The sequence below is a fragment of the Macrosteles quadrilineatus genome, unplaced genomic scaffold (genome assembly GCF_028750875.1).
Source record: "Macrosteles quadrilineatus isolate MER2022 unplaced genomic scaffold, UCM_ALF_1.0 Scaffold_1__1_contigs__length_201487025, whole genome shotgun sequence".
Lineage (NCBI taxonomy): Eukaryota > Metazoa > Arthropoda > Insecta > Hemiptera > Cicadellidae > Macrosteles > Macrosteles quadrilineatus.
In genome coordinates, this window is record NW_026542594.1 from 25,563,519 (window position 1) to 25,579,983 (window position 16,465).

Below are 16,465 nucleotides of genomic sequence, written 5' to 3' on the forward strand. Positions count from 1 at the left end.
GGCGGAAAGTAGGACATCAGATTTCGTCGAATTTGCAAGGGTGTGGTCAATATCATGGTAAAATTTTAACTTGTCGTCTAAAACAATCCGAGAAATTTAGTGCAACTAATGGGGTGGACAGGATACTCATCTAGATGAAAGCTAAACGATGAGGAAGAACATCGGAGATGTGGAAATTAAGAAAATGCGTTTTAAGGGAATTGACAGAGAGCAGATTGTCGTCAAACCACTGAGCTAGTTGGCCTCTGCAAATGTTAATTGTTCTATGGATTCCACAGTGGGGCCGGACAATGCGAGAGACGTGTCGTCGGCATAAAGGAAAGCCCTGGCCGATTGGATTCCAGTCATTGGAGATCGTTTACAAACAACATAAACAGAGTAGGGCCAAGAATGGAACCCTGGGGCACACCACTCAATGTAGGACGTTCGGGTGAGTTATATTGTCGTAGTAATCCATGTTCATCGACAGACGACACCCTTACGCATTGCCTCCTTCCCTTCAAATAAGAGCAGAACCACTCTAGAGCCAAGCCTCTGATTCCAATACTTTTCATTTTCTCAAGTAGGAGGTCATGATTTACTGAGTCGAAAGCCTTGCTCAGATCAAAGAACAGGCCTGCAGAACAGTTCCCCTCATCAAGAGCACTCACGATGTCATCAATGAGAGCAAACATCGCACTGGCGGTAGATTTATTTTTTACAAAGCCATGTTGGGATTCACTAATTATTTCATGTTTTTCTAGAAATTTTGTTAGGCGCAATAATACTACTTTTTCAAACACTTTAGATATAGCAGTGAAAATGGATAGGCCGATAGGTGTTGAGATCTTTAGAGTCACCTTTTTTTAAATACTGGTCTGGCTATTGCAAGCTTTAGGGAGTCGGGAAAACAACCAGAAGAAAAGGACAAATTTATCAGGTGGCTGATGGGTTCTGCCAGTAAGTCAGTGATAATCTTTAACATTCTAACTGATATTTCATCGACTCCAGCTGAGTTTTTTTTTTTTCAGGGTTGCTATTACTTCTTTTATTTCTTTCTCAGATGTAGGGTGGAAGAAAAAAGATTCCTTTGGCTGTTCAGCTACGGGTTTTCTACATGTTTTTACTGATTTATCATTGTGCTTCACAAAGTAGTCATTGAATTTGTTGGCAATGTTTAAGGGGTCGTGGGTCAGTTCTCCATCAATGTCTCTAATACAAACGAACACCAAACTTTCACATTTATAATATTAGTAAGATAAGATTAGTAAGATTTCGGTTGACTGGCTTTTTCGTACGCTTCATTGCTCTTTATAATTTCAAGAGATCGATATTGTTCAAGCTGTCAATGCTCAACTAACCTACCGGATTTGAATTATAACCCAATGCGCAACTAACTTATATCCCCGTTCCACTACTGGCAGAAATGTTTGGTGATTCATTTTCAAATTTAACCTTTGTGCATCAACGCGTGAATCCCTCATTAGTCAATACTACTCACCAGAGAGAGATAGAGTGAGAGAGAGAGGGGGAGAGGGAGAAAGAGAGAGATAAGCTACGCGCGCACTACGGCGGCACGGCATGGACGGGCGGTACGGCACGGACGGCATTTTTAAGAGGGGGTGCGCGCACTACGGCGGCACGGCACGGACGGACGGGACGGGACATCCGCACATCCGCAATTTAGGACAGTTGACAGTCTGCGAGCTAAAAATTGTGAGTAAAGATGGATGTAGATAATGTGGTGATAGTAGGTATAATTTTAGCAGAGGAAGAGGAGACAAGAAGGTGCAAGCAAAGATTTTAGATACACACCACATAAACAGGAAAAGACTAAGTTTTGGAGAGTTCCACACCTTGTTTCCTGATCTTGTAGAAGGATTATGTGTAAAACTTACCTGATTGTTTCATAATAGATCATATTTCTGCCCATATATTGTCACGTCGGACGTTATTAAAATATTCCGGATGTCGCATGTTGTACAGTTTAGGGTATTTATCAACGAGAAAAATCAACTTACTAACATCTATGTTTACAACATACGAAAACACTGCTACTTTGACAGAGATCAGTTGAGAATGGCGGATGTCCCGTGCCGCCCGCCCGGTCGGTGTGCAGTGCTCCCGGTCGGTACGGGCGGTACGGGCGTCACGGCAGCTCGGAAATGTCCTGGAGTTCTGTCTCCCGGACTTTTTAACAAACGGCAGAAGCTGCCGAACGTCCGTTGCCGGCCGTACCGCCGTAGTGGGCGCACTCATATGACATTCAATGTTATTAACTTTTAAAAATTGCCGTGCCGCCCGCCCGTCCGTGCCGTGCCGCCGTAGTGCGCGCGCAGCTATAGATAACGTATTATTCGTATTCGAACTTAAATAATTGTTGCAGTCATCAGCGGGACTATATAAACAAGGTCAGATGGTCACACTTTGTAGAAGGAGAGACGGTGACGGTGACGTCAAACCATACATTTTATTTGACGTCATGGTAAACCCTCATTCTTCCAAAAATAGTGTAGTACAGTATCACAACACGTCACCTGACCAACAGTCCAACAATGAGTCATCTGTTTACTGAAACTGTTACCAAAACACTAAAAGTATCACACCAGTTATAATGTGAGTAAAAAGCCAATGTCAACCATGTCAATACCTGGGAATAGTTAAAAATCTAATTGTATTGTAAATTACATTTAGTTATTGAAGCTAATCTGATTAATGTAAAGATAAACATTAAAAATATGGTCACTACAAGTTCGGTGGCAACTCCAATTATGTTGGCTACACTGGGCGTTTCGTCAGCTGACGACTGACGGACGATCTGCTGTTTGTGTGTGTTGTGTTGTGTCGTTGTGTGAGTGTGAGTGAATTTTAAATTTGAAGTTAGTATCACTCTCATCCTCATCTCACTCTCACTCACCCACTAAGTGTGTTAGTTAGTAGTAAGTAGTGTAGTGTCAGTCAGTCATTAGTCGTCTCGATGTGTATCAAATCATAGTAGGCTAACTTACATATTGTTGGTCCGAACTGTTGATTTCACTTGTAATAGCATTGTTGTCTAACAGGCCTATCGTTTTTCCTAGATCTCTGTTCTTCAACCATGAGTTATCCAGGATATCCTTCTTATCCACCTCATCCCCAGGTAACTTATGAAAGTATTTCACAACAGCCAGTAAGTTATAGCTTATCAAAATTATGGTAATTCTGAGCAATTAAGTTTACTTGGTCAACTCCAAACTTTTTCATATTTTACTACGGTCATGAGGATGTTCTCAGAAAACAAAAAACATAGGCCTAATTCAAGCCCCCGCAAGGTTAGGTTAGGTTAATTTATAATGATCCTGGAGGTATATGAATTATATGATAGGTTAATACTATGTATTAACCTAACCTAACATAACATAACGGTACTGTCACAACTGGCCTTCCGCCCTTCTCCCGCAAGCCACTGTTATCGCATAGACTTTGAACCTTCTTATCACTCGGCAACCTGTACGATGACCTTCCGGGCCTTGAATTATATGTTTCTTGTTTTCTGAGAACCTCCTTATGACCGTAGTGAAATATGATAAAGTTTGGGGTTGACCGAGTAATTGCTCAAGATTACCAATAATGAAACTGTTATAACCTAACCAAACTTGCTGATAGTGAAAAAATCGCATAAAGGATTACTAATTGAAACCATAGTTTCAATCGATATTAGCGTAGCCCAGATAAGATACTGTAGGCTACGTACCCACAAATAGGCTCAAACAGTAACTTACGCCTATCTTCAAATCGGGTAGGCCTACAGTTTCTTAACTGGGCTACCCTAATGTAATGTCGATTAAAAATATCAATTCGATTAACTTAGTAAACCTTCATTAGTTTTATTTTTATCATCAGCAAGTTTCGTTTAACAATTTACTTAGGTTACTTAAATAAGTTAACAGTTTAATTTCATGGTATAGGCCTACGGTAGTTAAAAATATTGATAATTAATCAATGTACCCCTCAACATTGCGTTAGCCTTGGGGTTCATTTATTCATTATCAACGGTGAACGCCATTTTTTACAAGATCGGCCTAAGAACTTAAATTCATTAAATTTCCAAAATGCAGACAAGTAGGCCTAGTCGAAGTCACGGCAATTATGCCGAATGTCTACCCTGGGAAAAGATGTCATTTTAGCTAATTTCCCATATAGGGAATAAGCTACTAGGCCTACCGTAGTAACTTACTCATGGTAAGACTCGGACCCGGGACTTCCTTTTCATTTTGAGGTCCCTAGAGGCGAAAATCACCATCCGTTAAAATTCATACGTAGGGTCAACGTGGGTAATTGTGAACGCCAATGACAAATTTTTCAGATAAACGCAATTTATAAGAAAATCGTAAGCAATTTTAAAAATGTGATCAGTGTTATAGCATTATACATATTTTGGGCTTAATATTTCATACAAGCCGATTTCATCCCCTATTTAGTCAAGGAGTTATTCAGCATAATACAGAATTGCCCGGACGGCATTCACAATTGCAAGTTACATACTACAGCACAGGAGGGGAATTGTGATTAAAGCCTGATTCAAACTGTTCACAAATTCCCCACTTTCAATGGCATTTGACAAAAAATAAGCGTGCAAATGAGATTTTTCCGTGGTACTTTGAAATAGTTAGAAAATCAGGTAGGCCTAGGCCTAGATGTAAAAATAATAAAAAATTGTCAAAATGATTAAAATTAATGTAGGCTACTTAATGGGTAAAATAGTATTCTTGTACAAAAGAAAATAATATAGAGTACCGGTACTGTAGTTATTTGATACAGTAAAGTAAAAATTTAAAGGAAATGACCAAATAATCTCACTTTAATCAACGAAAGAGCACAAATTTGTTTCTTAAAATTATTGAAATCCTGTAATAACAATCAACCATTAGAATAGAAAAATAAATTAACTTGGTTAGCCTAGATAAAATAATAAGGCACTTTCCTTTTAGGCTATACAAAATATTAGTTGTTCTAAAAATGGGTTTTTTATCTTGAAAAACCAAAAAAACTAGCCTATTTAGAAATAAAATCACTAACAGGATGTCCTACTAACTTTTCTGTCCGCCTACATATCAAAAACTTGAACACAACCTGGAAACTTTCTAAGTACCTAATCTGTGTTTCTTTTACAGGCGGGGTAAAAGTGAACAGCGTTCACAATTGCCCCAAGATTAGGTTCACAATTACCCCCACATAGTGAAATATTGAGGGTAATTGTGAATTTGATAAAATAAAAAGAAAATTGCTTACAAGAAGGGTATGAGGATATATAATGCATTATACATTTGAAATACTTCCATAATGACTGGTTTTCATGTCAATCTGACTTTTACTTTTTTCACAAAAAAAAATATTTGTTAAGGTCTACGCAACTTGTTTGTCAACGAAAAATGCAACTTTTTTTATTCAACCTAAAAAAAAATTTTAAGCGGCTCTTAACTTTCTAGAATTTTTATCCTGTATAGAAAACAAACCAAATAAACATAAAACATTGATTTCTACTCAAATCAACAATACACTAAGAAATTTCAGCCCTAGTTCACAATTACTCACATTCACCCTATATTATATATATTTATGTGTCCGTTAGCTCGATAACTCGAGCTGCCTGAACCCCTTAAAGTGGAGGAAGACACCAACAATTTTTTTCAGAGCGGTGAAACACCTACTAGTAGAACCCCCCCAGTGGCGTAGATAGACTCTTGTCATGGGGGGGGGGGATACCGGGGGGTCTGGGGGGTTTGGAATACCCCCCAGCAAGCAAGGGGGGTCCTCCAGCGGAAAATTAGAGAAAAATAACTTCCCTAAACACTATTTTTAAGCGTTTAGGAAGTGAAATCTGGTGTTAATACTTAATACATTTTATGCAATTTTGTTGCAACTTTTCGCTTTAATTGCAGGTGGACTAGTTTTTTTATTACATTTATTTTTAAAGTACTTAGGCTAGGCTTTTCGTTATATGATAACATTTAACGTTATGTTTCTCTAACACTTCCTTTAACACTGAATATTTTTATTAATATGTTTACGCCACACGCCCACACAAAACTATTTTGATGAACTTCCCACGCAAGGATTTATAGTCCAGAAAACATCTGTTTGCCGCCAGCTTAATCAAATGGGGTTTCATTGCGTACTACTACTACTGTACTGTAATGAGTTTTACCGGACACCAATCAGCTGATTATACACTGTATTTGCGTGGCAGTGAGTGTTTATAAACAAAAACATAACCTCTCTTAGAGATTACGACTATTGATTTTTAGTCCTTTAGTTGGTGGTCATATATAAAGATTTGTAAAGATTTAGTAGTATGGCGTAAACTATTGTACGTAACTCGTCCAAAATGTGTTTGCCGAACTCGCATGGTAATCCCGTACTCGACCTCGTCTCGCACGGGAACGACCACACTTGTCCGGTAAACACTTATTTTCAGGACTAGTAACGTAATGTATATATAATGTGACTTGGCCTATTAAAAAAATTTTATTTCAAAGGCGAGTAATAAAATCACTTAACTTCGTTGTTCCATTGCTACACCAGCTAAAAAACGCCTCCAAATTTTCGTTTTGGGGCGAAAAACCCGATCAGTTTACTTCACAGACACTCAGAACACTCATGAGACACCACGGAATACGAAAATCATAAAAACCACTGAGCTAAAATTATAACTGGAGGTAGCACTGCCATGGCAGAAGTCTGTCAAAAGCGTGTCGCTGATTTTGTTAGGTTGGTATAGCATCGGGTTTTCTTATCATAGCAATAACATGGCTTCTTATAACTAGGTTGGTATAGCAGTGAGTTTTTTTGTCATAGCAATAACATGGCTTCTTATGACACCCGCCTCACGCAAACATGGCGGCTGGCGACACGCATCTTTGACATTCAGTGCTACCTCCAGTTAGAATTATAGCTCAGTGATAAAAACACACTGGCACAATAATTAACCCCAGACGACAGATCAAGCGTAGTGTAGGAGACGGGGTTTTAGAGGAGGAGGGTGTCGATGGGCGGTTGAACGCGGAACGTCCGGTGACTCACGTCTGTTTGGCGCGCAAATATCCCACCCCACCACTGCTACCGGCTACCGGAATGTAGTTTATCTGTTTCCATTTATTCATTGATAATGAAAGTATACGTACAAACAAACAAGCTTAGTACAATAGGCATGACATTTGATTAACTATTTTATTGCTCACGTTACAACGATTAATTTCAGGTAGGTGTAAAAGGTGAAAAAGTGGTGGCGGAAGGGAGAGGGGCGGATAGGCTGTTGACCTTCCGTGACTTGTGTCTGTACTCTGTTTCGCGCGCAAAAACCATACTACTTTTACTGGCATTTCAGTTTATTTACGATTTATTGATATTGAAAGTATACTTACGAAAAACAAGCTTAATACAATAGAAGTAAAATTAAAAAGTTTCACTGTTTCATTGCATACGTTAAAACATTATTTTTTTGATGTTATTACAATTTTTTTACCCATTATGGGTTGAAGGGGGGGATATATCCCCCTGATCCCCCCCCGTATCTACGCCACTGAACCCCCCCCCATAAGATCCCCCCCCCCTAAACCCCCCCCCTGCTCACTTATATTTTGTAGGGCCCTACTTTATCAAAGATTTTATAAGTTGCCAAACAATTTTAGACACTGTTCTGTTGAATTTTAGTATTTTTTTAAACGTTTTTATTAGCTCGCTTACTTGTCCAGTACAAATTTTGCAATCAATTTTATAGGACTAACTTCCCGATGAGCTAGAGACTTGAAACTTGAAACATAGCTCAAAAATGGATGACAATGCAATACGGTACTATATCATTTAATTATCATATTTCCCTTGGGCTTATTTCCCTTGGGCCCCATGGGCTTGTTTTTATTAGCTCGCTTTCTTACAAATTTTGATATCAATTTCAAACAAAGTTTGCGATAAGCTAGAGACTTGAAACTTGAAACATTGCTCACAAAATGCATGACAATGCAATATTATATCATTTTATTTTTATTTCCCTTGGGCTAAGTCCCATGGGCTTCCAAATTTTCCATGTTTACATTTTGAATGAATGTAAATATATCAATTAATTTAAGTCAGCTGTAAATACTTAAATTTGACAGTTAGAAGAGCAGAGGTTAAGAGGTACAGGTTCTGCTCCCGAGATATTCTAAAAATATAATTCCCCCGCCGCAGCAAACCTGCAGACTAAGCGAATTTCAACTTGTCTGATAACATTTTTACTCAAATATTTCTATAAATAAGACATATTTATTCCCAATTTAAATAACATTAAATTGAACGAGTGCTTAGGTTTGCTGCTGCGGGGAAGGTAAAAAGTGTTTTTTGACCATACGTCAATAGTATAGGATGAAATAAAGAAATTTGCCAAATTTTATAAATATATATCCATTAACAAGTAAACTACAACAGTTTTCATTTTCTCCATAAGAATAACATGGGAATTTTAAATTACACTATTATTGAATTTTCTCCGTGACAATTAGGCATACAAGAGTGCTTCAATATACTAAATTATTAATTTTTTAAGCTCTTCAAATTGGTTTGGAAAGAAATTGCTAAAATATTTTTTTTTTAGGGCCAAAAATGGGAAAAATCCATCGCTAACGATGGTTTAGTTAATCTTCGGTTAAAACTAACCGATGGTTTAAACCACAGTTAAGGAAATCAGTTTCACCAACGAAAACGCGTCAAGACTAACGCTGGTTTTATAAACGAGAGTTTGTAGTAAAATCCAGGTGGCGGTGGCAGTGAACTGTCATAATACCGGGCTGTTACGGAAGCAAGTTTACAAACATAACCTAGAAAATAAATCACTACCGGGGTGTTTATGAGGTAGTGAAAACAAAACTGGAGACAGCAAGCTTACAGGAATACAATAGATTCTGAGCAAAAAGAGCAAAATAACAACAGAAAGCAAGAATAAATACCAGAACAATTAACATAAGTAAATAAAGGCAAAGCATTGTTGATCAAACAAATTCGAGGAACAAATTGATTGAGTTTTACGGTCGAGTCAAGACTCAAAATCCAACTTTTTACAGGGATGTTCAATATTCTGTTTGTTCACTAATCAGTTTGGTACATTTCAAGTAGTGAAAAAACTGGAGTCAAAAGAATTACAAGAACGAGACGCAATAAAGATAACACCAAAATAATTATTTCATATAAAGTACTAGCACAATAATGCCAATTTAGGTTTAGATTTTGTTTTAATTACGTCTGACCGAACGCAAAACAATTGTTTGAACGTTGGGTTAGGGTTACCCAAAGCCGGGAAATGGAAAAGGGAGCATATTTATTTGAACAATGAAATAATAAATTTGATAATGTTGGTAGAAGAGCCGGGACACTCTTTTAAGCCGGGATAAAAGAGCACGGCTCTTGATCGCCAATCAGTTCAATGCGGTCGCTGATTACAGATATACGCCTTACTCAACTAAAAACCTTGTGGGATAACCTAAAGCAATGCACTATGTGGGATAGCCTAAACACAGTGGTTTGTATTCATTTCCTAAAGAAAAAGACTAAACGTTTTGATAGTTCATATCTAATAATAAAATCAATTTCATCTTTGTTATTAAAATCATTATCCCTTTCTCTTATCCATCTAGTTCGGCGAACAACATAGGCTACTCTTCATCGCCATCACTTACTTTCAAAAGCTAATTCGTATCGTATTTAATACCATTTCGCCTTTCCATCTCGTAAACTTTAAACTTAAAGCCAGCTGATATTTACTTAACGAAGGATTAAAGAAGTTAACCGGTCAAAATTGGGCAGTTAATTATCTAACGACGGTTTAGTCTAAACTAGCTCTAAGTTATCCGCGGGTGGTGAAATCCGATTTAGTCAGTTAAGAGTTAACTGCAGTTAGAGCATGGTTTAACGGCGGTTTAAGTGTTTGATGAAATCGGGCCTTAACATATTTATACATTAAAGACTAAAAATTAGAAAATAATTTATAAATAAAAATATGTTTTAAAAATGCCATGTTTTTAAACGATAAATCTGTTGAGAGAATAAATACTTGTAAGATTTAAAACGAAACACGTGGGCCGCATGCAATAGATCATAATAGTTCAATAGGTGAAGTTAATTGTAAATTAGCATGTGCCCCACGTTTTTAGTTTTAAAACTTACAAGTATTTTTTCTCTCAACATATTTATAAATTACTAGCATTACCCTCGGGCTTTGCCCCGCTTAACTTCTTAATTTTCAAGATGAGCTCGTTCGCATGGCTCAATCACGTCCTGGTTGAAGTTCGTTCGCTACACTCACTCACCTTTAGGTTGGAGCTCGTTCGCTGCACTCACTTGCCTTCAGGTTAGCTCGTTCGCTACGCTTACTCGCCTCCAGGTTGAAGTTCGTTTGCTACGCTCACTCACCTTTTGGTTACAAATTAGCTGTTGTCATAAATTAAAAAAAAAAAAAAATAGTGCTGCACCCTGTTGGTAATCCTTGTAACTTTAATGCTATTGAACATCATAGGACAGAACCAACTTGTTTAATTGAAACAGCTGAAAAGCTGATAAGATTCATTAATTCCTTTTAAATATGAAAAATCATAAGGTTAACATGGGAAACTCCAGAGCCACTGGGGCGGAGCCCGAGGGTCCGATCAGAATAAAAACAACTTAGTTTTCCTATTTAATACCTAAAGAATCAGTGTACCAAATTTCAGCCTCCTAGGTTAATGGGAAGTGGGAGAATTAGTGATGAGTGAGTGAGTGAGTGAGTGAGTGAGTGTGTCAGTGAGGGCTTTGCCTTTTATAAGTATAGATTTTATACTTTTTAGTGTGTTTAAAAATGTGGCAATGTGGCCTTTTAAAAAAATATTTTTATTTAGGCCTATAAATTATTAGAGTCTAGCTTCTTTGGATACTTCTGTTTTATTAACCATGTAAGGCTATACAGATTTTCTGTACACAGTAAAGATAATTTGATTTGATTGCTAAAGTAGGCCTCCAAAGAGAAAGCTACGCTTCAATTTCAACCTTGTAGGCCCCTATGGCCTTCTCTGTTATATAGGCTCTAGCCTATAGTTTTGTATAACTGATACCTAATACTTAACAACAATCTTTTTAGTTGTACTCTGTATGTATTAGTATTTTTCCAATTGTTAGTGTCTTGGAGTTTGGTGAGAGAGGGACAGTTTTAAAAATTCCTGGTATATCCCCAACAATAAAATACCCCTGCCGCAGCAAACCTGCAGACTAAGTGAATTTCCACGTGCCTGATTGGATTAACACTAAATTGTTTCTTAAAAATATCACATTTATTCCCTATTTTAATAGAATTAGTTTAACGAGAACTTGCTGCAACTGGGAGGATAAAAATGTTTTTTTGGAAAAATGTTTATAGTTTAGTAAGAAATAAATGCATTTTCCAAATTTGATCAAAATATGTTACGGTAATAAACAAGCAAACTACAACAGTTGACTTATTCTCCATAAGAATAGCATGGGAATTTCAAATTTACAATTTTTTTGAATTATCTCCGTAACTATTAGGCAAAACGTATCAATATACTAAATTATTTGTTTTTTAAGCTTTACAAAATGGTTTGGAAAGAAATTGTAAAATTTTGTGTTTTTAGGGTAATAAAAATGGGGAAAAAGCTAAATACCTATGCATATTTTTTTGTCAAAATTTCATCAAAATCGGATAATTTTTGCTCGAGTTATCGGGCTAACGGACACTCACACATATATATGAATTTGAACGGATGGTGTTTTTGGCCTCTAGGGACCTCAAAACGAAAAATAGCATATTCCCAATATCGGGAATTGGTTCGCCAAAAAAGAGTAGAACCACTTTTCCTAAAAAAGTGTGTTTGTGTTTCTCCAAAATTCCACTAGTATAGATAAAAAAATATAAAAAAACAGTAAAACAATGTTCACAACAAAAAAAGAGATCAACAATTCCTGAGTATTACACAACCAGCAATCTACTATTCCTGGTAATTTAAACAGAGAAATTTTCTTGGACAACTTCCCAGCAATAATAATCTAGAAATCTATTACTTCAACGAAAGGTACCTAGTAACAGTAACATTATGTGAATTTATACCTAAGTTCATGAGTCTGGAGGTTTTTAAGGTCTTGAAGGGTTTGGTCCTGAGGAGTGATGCATTTGTATTTTACAGCATCGTTGTGTTCTACATGCTCATATTTTAATCAGGACGTTGTTCAATATTTGAGGAACAAAAATTGCAGTGTTAGGGTAAAAACACACCGTGATGCGTTAAAAACAAATACGTACTTTGTAATGCGAAGGAACACACAGAGAGCGTCAAGGCACGGAACGTGTTCTGTGTGTTTGTAGCCTTATTCGTTCTTATACTGAATGGAAGCTGTGAATCAAAAACCAAAAACCTTCTTTAGGGTTTTCTTAATAACTTGAAAACCGTTAACTTTTTGTATACAATACTAAACTAGCAAATTCAAGAAAATTAAATTTCCTGTAAGAAAAGTATGCGATGTAACTATTTTGGTTCAACCATCTACAAGATATAATACATATCTTATTCAAATAGGCCTACTTCTTCCACAAGAAATACATGTAAATAAGTATGAAAAATAAACACTAAACGTGGAAAAGCCTATCCAACTAAGGCCAATATAACCGATATTCTTAAAATCTTGACAATATCTCCAGCAATTTGACACTTTAATCATAAAAATTGGTCCAAAATTAAGGCGTTGGCAAACTCACAAAAACCGTATCTATACTTATAAAAGGCAAAGCCCTCACTGACTCACTGACACACTCACTCATCACTAATTCTCCCACTTCCCATTTACCTAGGAGGCTGAAATTCGGTACACCGATTCTTTGGGCATTAAATAGGAAAACTAAGTAGTTTTTATTCTGATCGGGCTTTCGGGCTCCGCCCCAGTGGCTCTGGAGTTTCCCATGTTAACCTTATGATTTTTCATATTTAAAAGGAATTAATGAATCTTAACAGCTGTTTCAATTAAACAAGTTGGTTCTGTTCTATGATGTTCAATAGCATTAAAGTTACAAGGATTACCAACAGGGTGCAGCACTATTTTTTTTTTTAATTTATGACAACAGCTAATTTGCAACCAAAAGGTGAGTGAGCGTAGCGAACGAACTTCTACCTGGAGGCGAGTTAGCGTAGCGAACGAGCTAACCTGAAGGCAAGTGAGCGCAGCGAACGAGCTCCAACCCAAAGGTGAGTGAGCGTAGCGAACGAACTTCAACCAGGACGTGATTGAGCCATGCGAACGAGCTCATCTTGAAAATTAAGAAATTAAACGGGGCAAAGCCCGCGGGTACAGCTAGTTATTTATAATTTAAGAAATATTATATTTCTTATATTTATATTATTTTATATTATATCCTCATATATAATATGTAGTGATGTGGGCCGGGTAAATACCCAGTGGGTAGGTAAATATAAATTGGGTATTTACCCGGGTATTTACCCCAGGCCCGGGTAAATACCCAAAAACTGGGTATTTATAATTTGTATTAAAGTTAGAAAAGATTGAGATGTTTTTTTGCAATTATTACCCTGTAAGGATAGTAAAATGATAATAAAATGTGTTAAACAACATTTCATATGGTCACTACTAGCATTTTACTTATGGGTATTATGGCCATAAATACCCAGGTCTCAGCATAAAGCATAATCGGCATAAATACCCTGGTCGCATGGTTGCACTGGCCCTGACTACTTATGATTTTTTAATTTTTATGATAGAGAGATGAATTTATTTTATTGAAAGCGAAGAAAAATAATTTGTAAAGTAATAATTATTATTTAGAAAGACAGGAAAATTTAACCTAGTAGTGGCCTATGTGTTATCAAATTTTAAGAAGAAAATAATTAAAAATCAATCAGTAGTATGGCAGGATTTAATCATATTTTTGTTCCAGATCTTTAGTTAGTATCAATTGTATCAAAATAAAAAAACTAATTTCATAAACTTGTGATACAAAACATTTGAATCTGTAGCACAATAAATCTTTCAAAATTATATTAAGTTAGGCCAAAAAACAGGAGATACATTTTTTTAGTAGGTTTATCCAAATATATTATTGTTTCCAACCAAGCGGTAACACAGAAAAGTTTAATTATAATTACTTTTAGTATTCTGCCTATGTCAATCAGGCCTTAGGAATTTGGAGTATTCTAAAATGTTATAGGCCTACGCAATAATGTATTGTTAATAAAAACTATTCATGGCAAGTTCAACTGTTTTTATTGCATCATAAATAGGTACCCAACAATTCCTGGATATTTATAAATTAAAATAATTTTGTTTAAATGTTATTTAATTGGTTATAAATTTATAAAATGATAACAATTGAAATAGTCACAGCCTTTTTTAATATACTATCTTTTAGCAAGTTTTAAAAAATTTAACTGATGTTACTCGATTGAAGACACAAAACTAAATGCTTATTTAGAAACTTTAAATGTAATATTTTAAAAAAAGCGATGAATCATTAAATAAAAGGTACTAGCAAAGCTTAAAGTTACTGTAAAAGGTGTTATAGACTATCCTAATTTATCATGTAATAATAACAATAACATATTTAGGGGTAAATATAAATGAATTTCAATCGATTTCATAAATACCCAAAATACCCGGGTATTTATGGATTTTGGGTATTTACCCGGGTAAATACCCAGGGTATTTACCCCGAGTTTTAAATACCCGGGTATTTTACATCACTAATAATATGTGAAGGCGATTTCTACGAAACACTACTCCTCCATTAATAATGGACGGATTTTTACAAACGATGGGTCAAAATGAAGTATATTTTGTGTAGATGCCCCCTTTCACCAATTTCTGCAATAAAAGTCCTCGGGCTTTGCCCCACAGGCCATCAAAATCCCAATGTATTCCTTATGAAGAAAAGAGTATTTTTACTTAAACAGACGAATACTTGTAATAGTTACAGCTGTTCGTAGTAAATACATGATACAAACAAGAGCATTCGTTTTCAGTTTGGATCACGAGTGGAGTGAACGTTTTCAGAATGTGTTCAGTTTGTTTATAGTTTTGACTCGCCTTTGGCTCGCTGGGGGCTCCGCCCCCAGGCCCCCTTTTTTGGTTGGGGGTAAATGAGCCACGGGGGACAGGGCGCAAGACCTACAATCGGGCCAAATTTCAGACATCCAGTTAATCTAGAAATGGGTAAACGTGATTTAGACTTACGCACCTGTAAGAATAACATTGGGGCGGGGGAGGATATAATATTAGGGAGGGGGGGGGTTGGAAATACGATAGAGGGATTAAACTTTAAGTAAACCAGAGTATATACAAAATATTAATAATGTTTGCAAAAAGAATTTACTTAGATTGGGAAAAGTAGCGAAAATTGGGGGTAAAATTTTGTAAGTACAAATGTGCCACAGGGGAACAGGGTGCAAATTTCAGGATTTTTAGCTAATCTAGAAATTGTTAAACGTGATTTAGACCGATGAATCTGTGGTGGCTATAGGATAGATATAAGGGGGATTTCGAGAGGGGGGGGGACTTTTTAAATGGTCCTTATTATATTCATACCTTGGTGTTAGCTCTAATACAGTAAACTTTGTATAGTTTTAATAACCTTGTGCATACAGAAAAGGTAAAGAGTCTATTATTACCTCGTGAAACTGGTGAAACCTTTTAAATTTTGATATTAAACTTAAGTTTTGGGGGTCAAGGAGTAAAGTTACGAAAAAACATGTATGATTAAAACCGAAATTAAGCCAAGGAAAATACAAAGCATTGATAACATTTGCAAAAAGTGATTATTTAAGTATGTAAAAATAGCGAAAACCGGTAAAAATTTGAAAAATACCAATTTCTGAAAGTAGGACGTTTTTTAGGGGTGAAGGGGAGAAATTTTCGGAAAACACGTATAAAGGTTTTGTAGAAAATTAAATTCCTGAACATGAAAATCCATTCAAATCTTGGCTAGCTTCTATTGCTTTTTAGTTATAGCCGTAATAAACGTGTTATATCGTCTTTAGATATCCGCCATTTTGGATTTTAGGGGAGTTAAAAATTTTAAAATGACTTAAAAGTGACTTTTGCAAATTTCACCCTTAACTTAGTATCCCATACTACAATACTGCCAAATTACAAGTCTCTAGCACGATTCTAAACGATTCTGATGACCATAACAAAGTCATTAAATTTCAATGTTATTCTCCATAATAATAACATTGGGCTCATAGTTTTGGGGGTCAAGGAGTAAAGTTACGAAAAAAAATGTAATGAGTAAAATTTAAAGCAAAGTAAGGGAAAAGCAATAATAATATTTGCAAAAAGGAATTGTTTAAGTATGAAAAAATAGCGAAAACCGGTAAAAATTTGAAAGAAATTTACAAAATTTTGAAATTAGGGCGTTTTTTGAAGCTTAAGGAGTGCGATTTTTGGAAAACGCTTAGTAGGTTCAGTAAAAAATTTAATTTCCTTT

General features: G+C 36.0%; 1 protein-coding gene across 8 annotated transcripts in view; it reads left to right on the forward strand.

The window, feature by feature from the left end:
- Positions 1 to 899: 899 nt before the first annotated feature.
- The window catches only part of LOC129005309 (annexin B9-like), a 78,684-nt gene continuing 63,118 nt past the window's right edge, over positions 900 to 16,465 (forward strand). For 2 of the 8 annotated variants that reach the window (XM_054434165.1, XM_054434172.1), the window contains exons 1-2: positions 900 to 939; positions 3,060 to 3,118. In XM_054434165.1, coding sequence (XP_054290140.1) covers positions 927 to 939; positions 3,060 to 3,118 — 72 coding nt within the window. In that variant the 5' untranslated portion in view covers positions 900 to 926. Of the gene's footprint in view, positions 940 to 1,662; positions 1,696 to 2,388; positions 2,596 to 2,805; positions 2,859 to 3,059; positions 3,119 to 16,465 lie in introns of those variants that run through there. The other 6 variants (XM_054434200.1, XM_054434191.1, XM_054434177.1 and 3 more) reach the window with 6 other exon arrangements.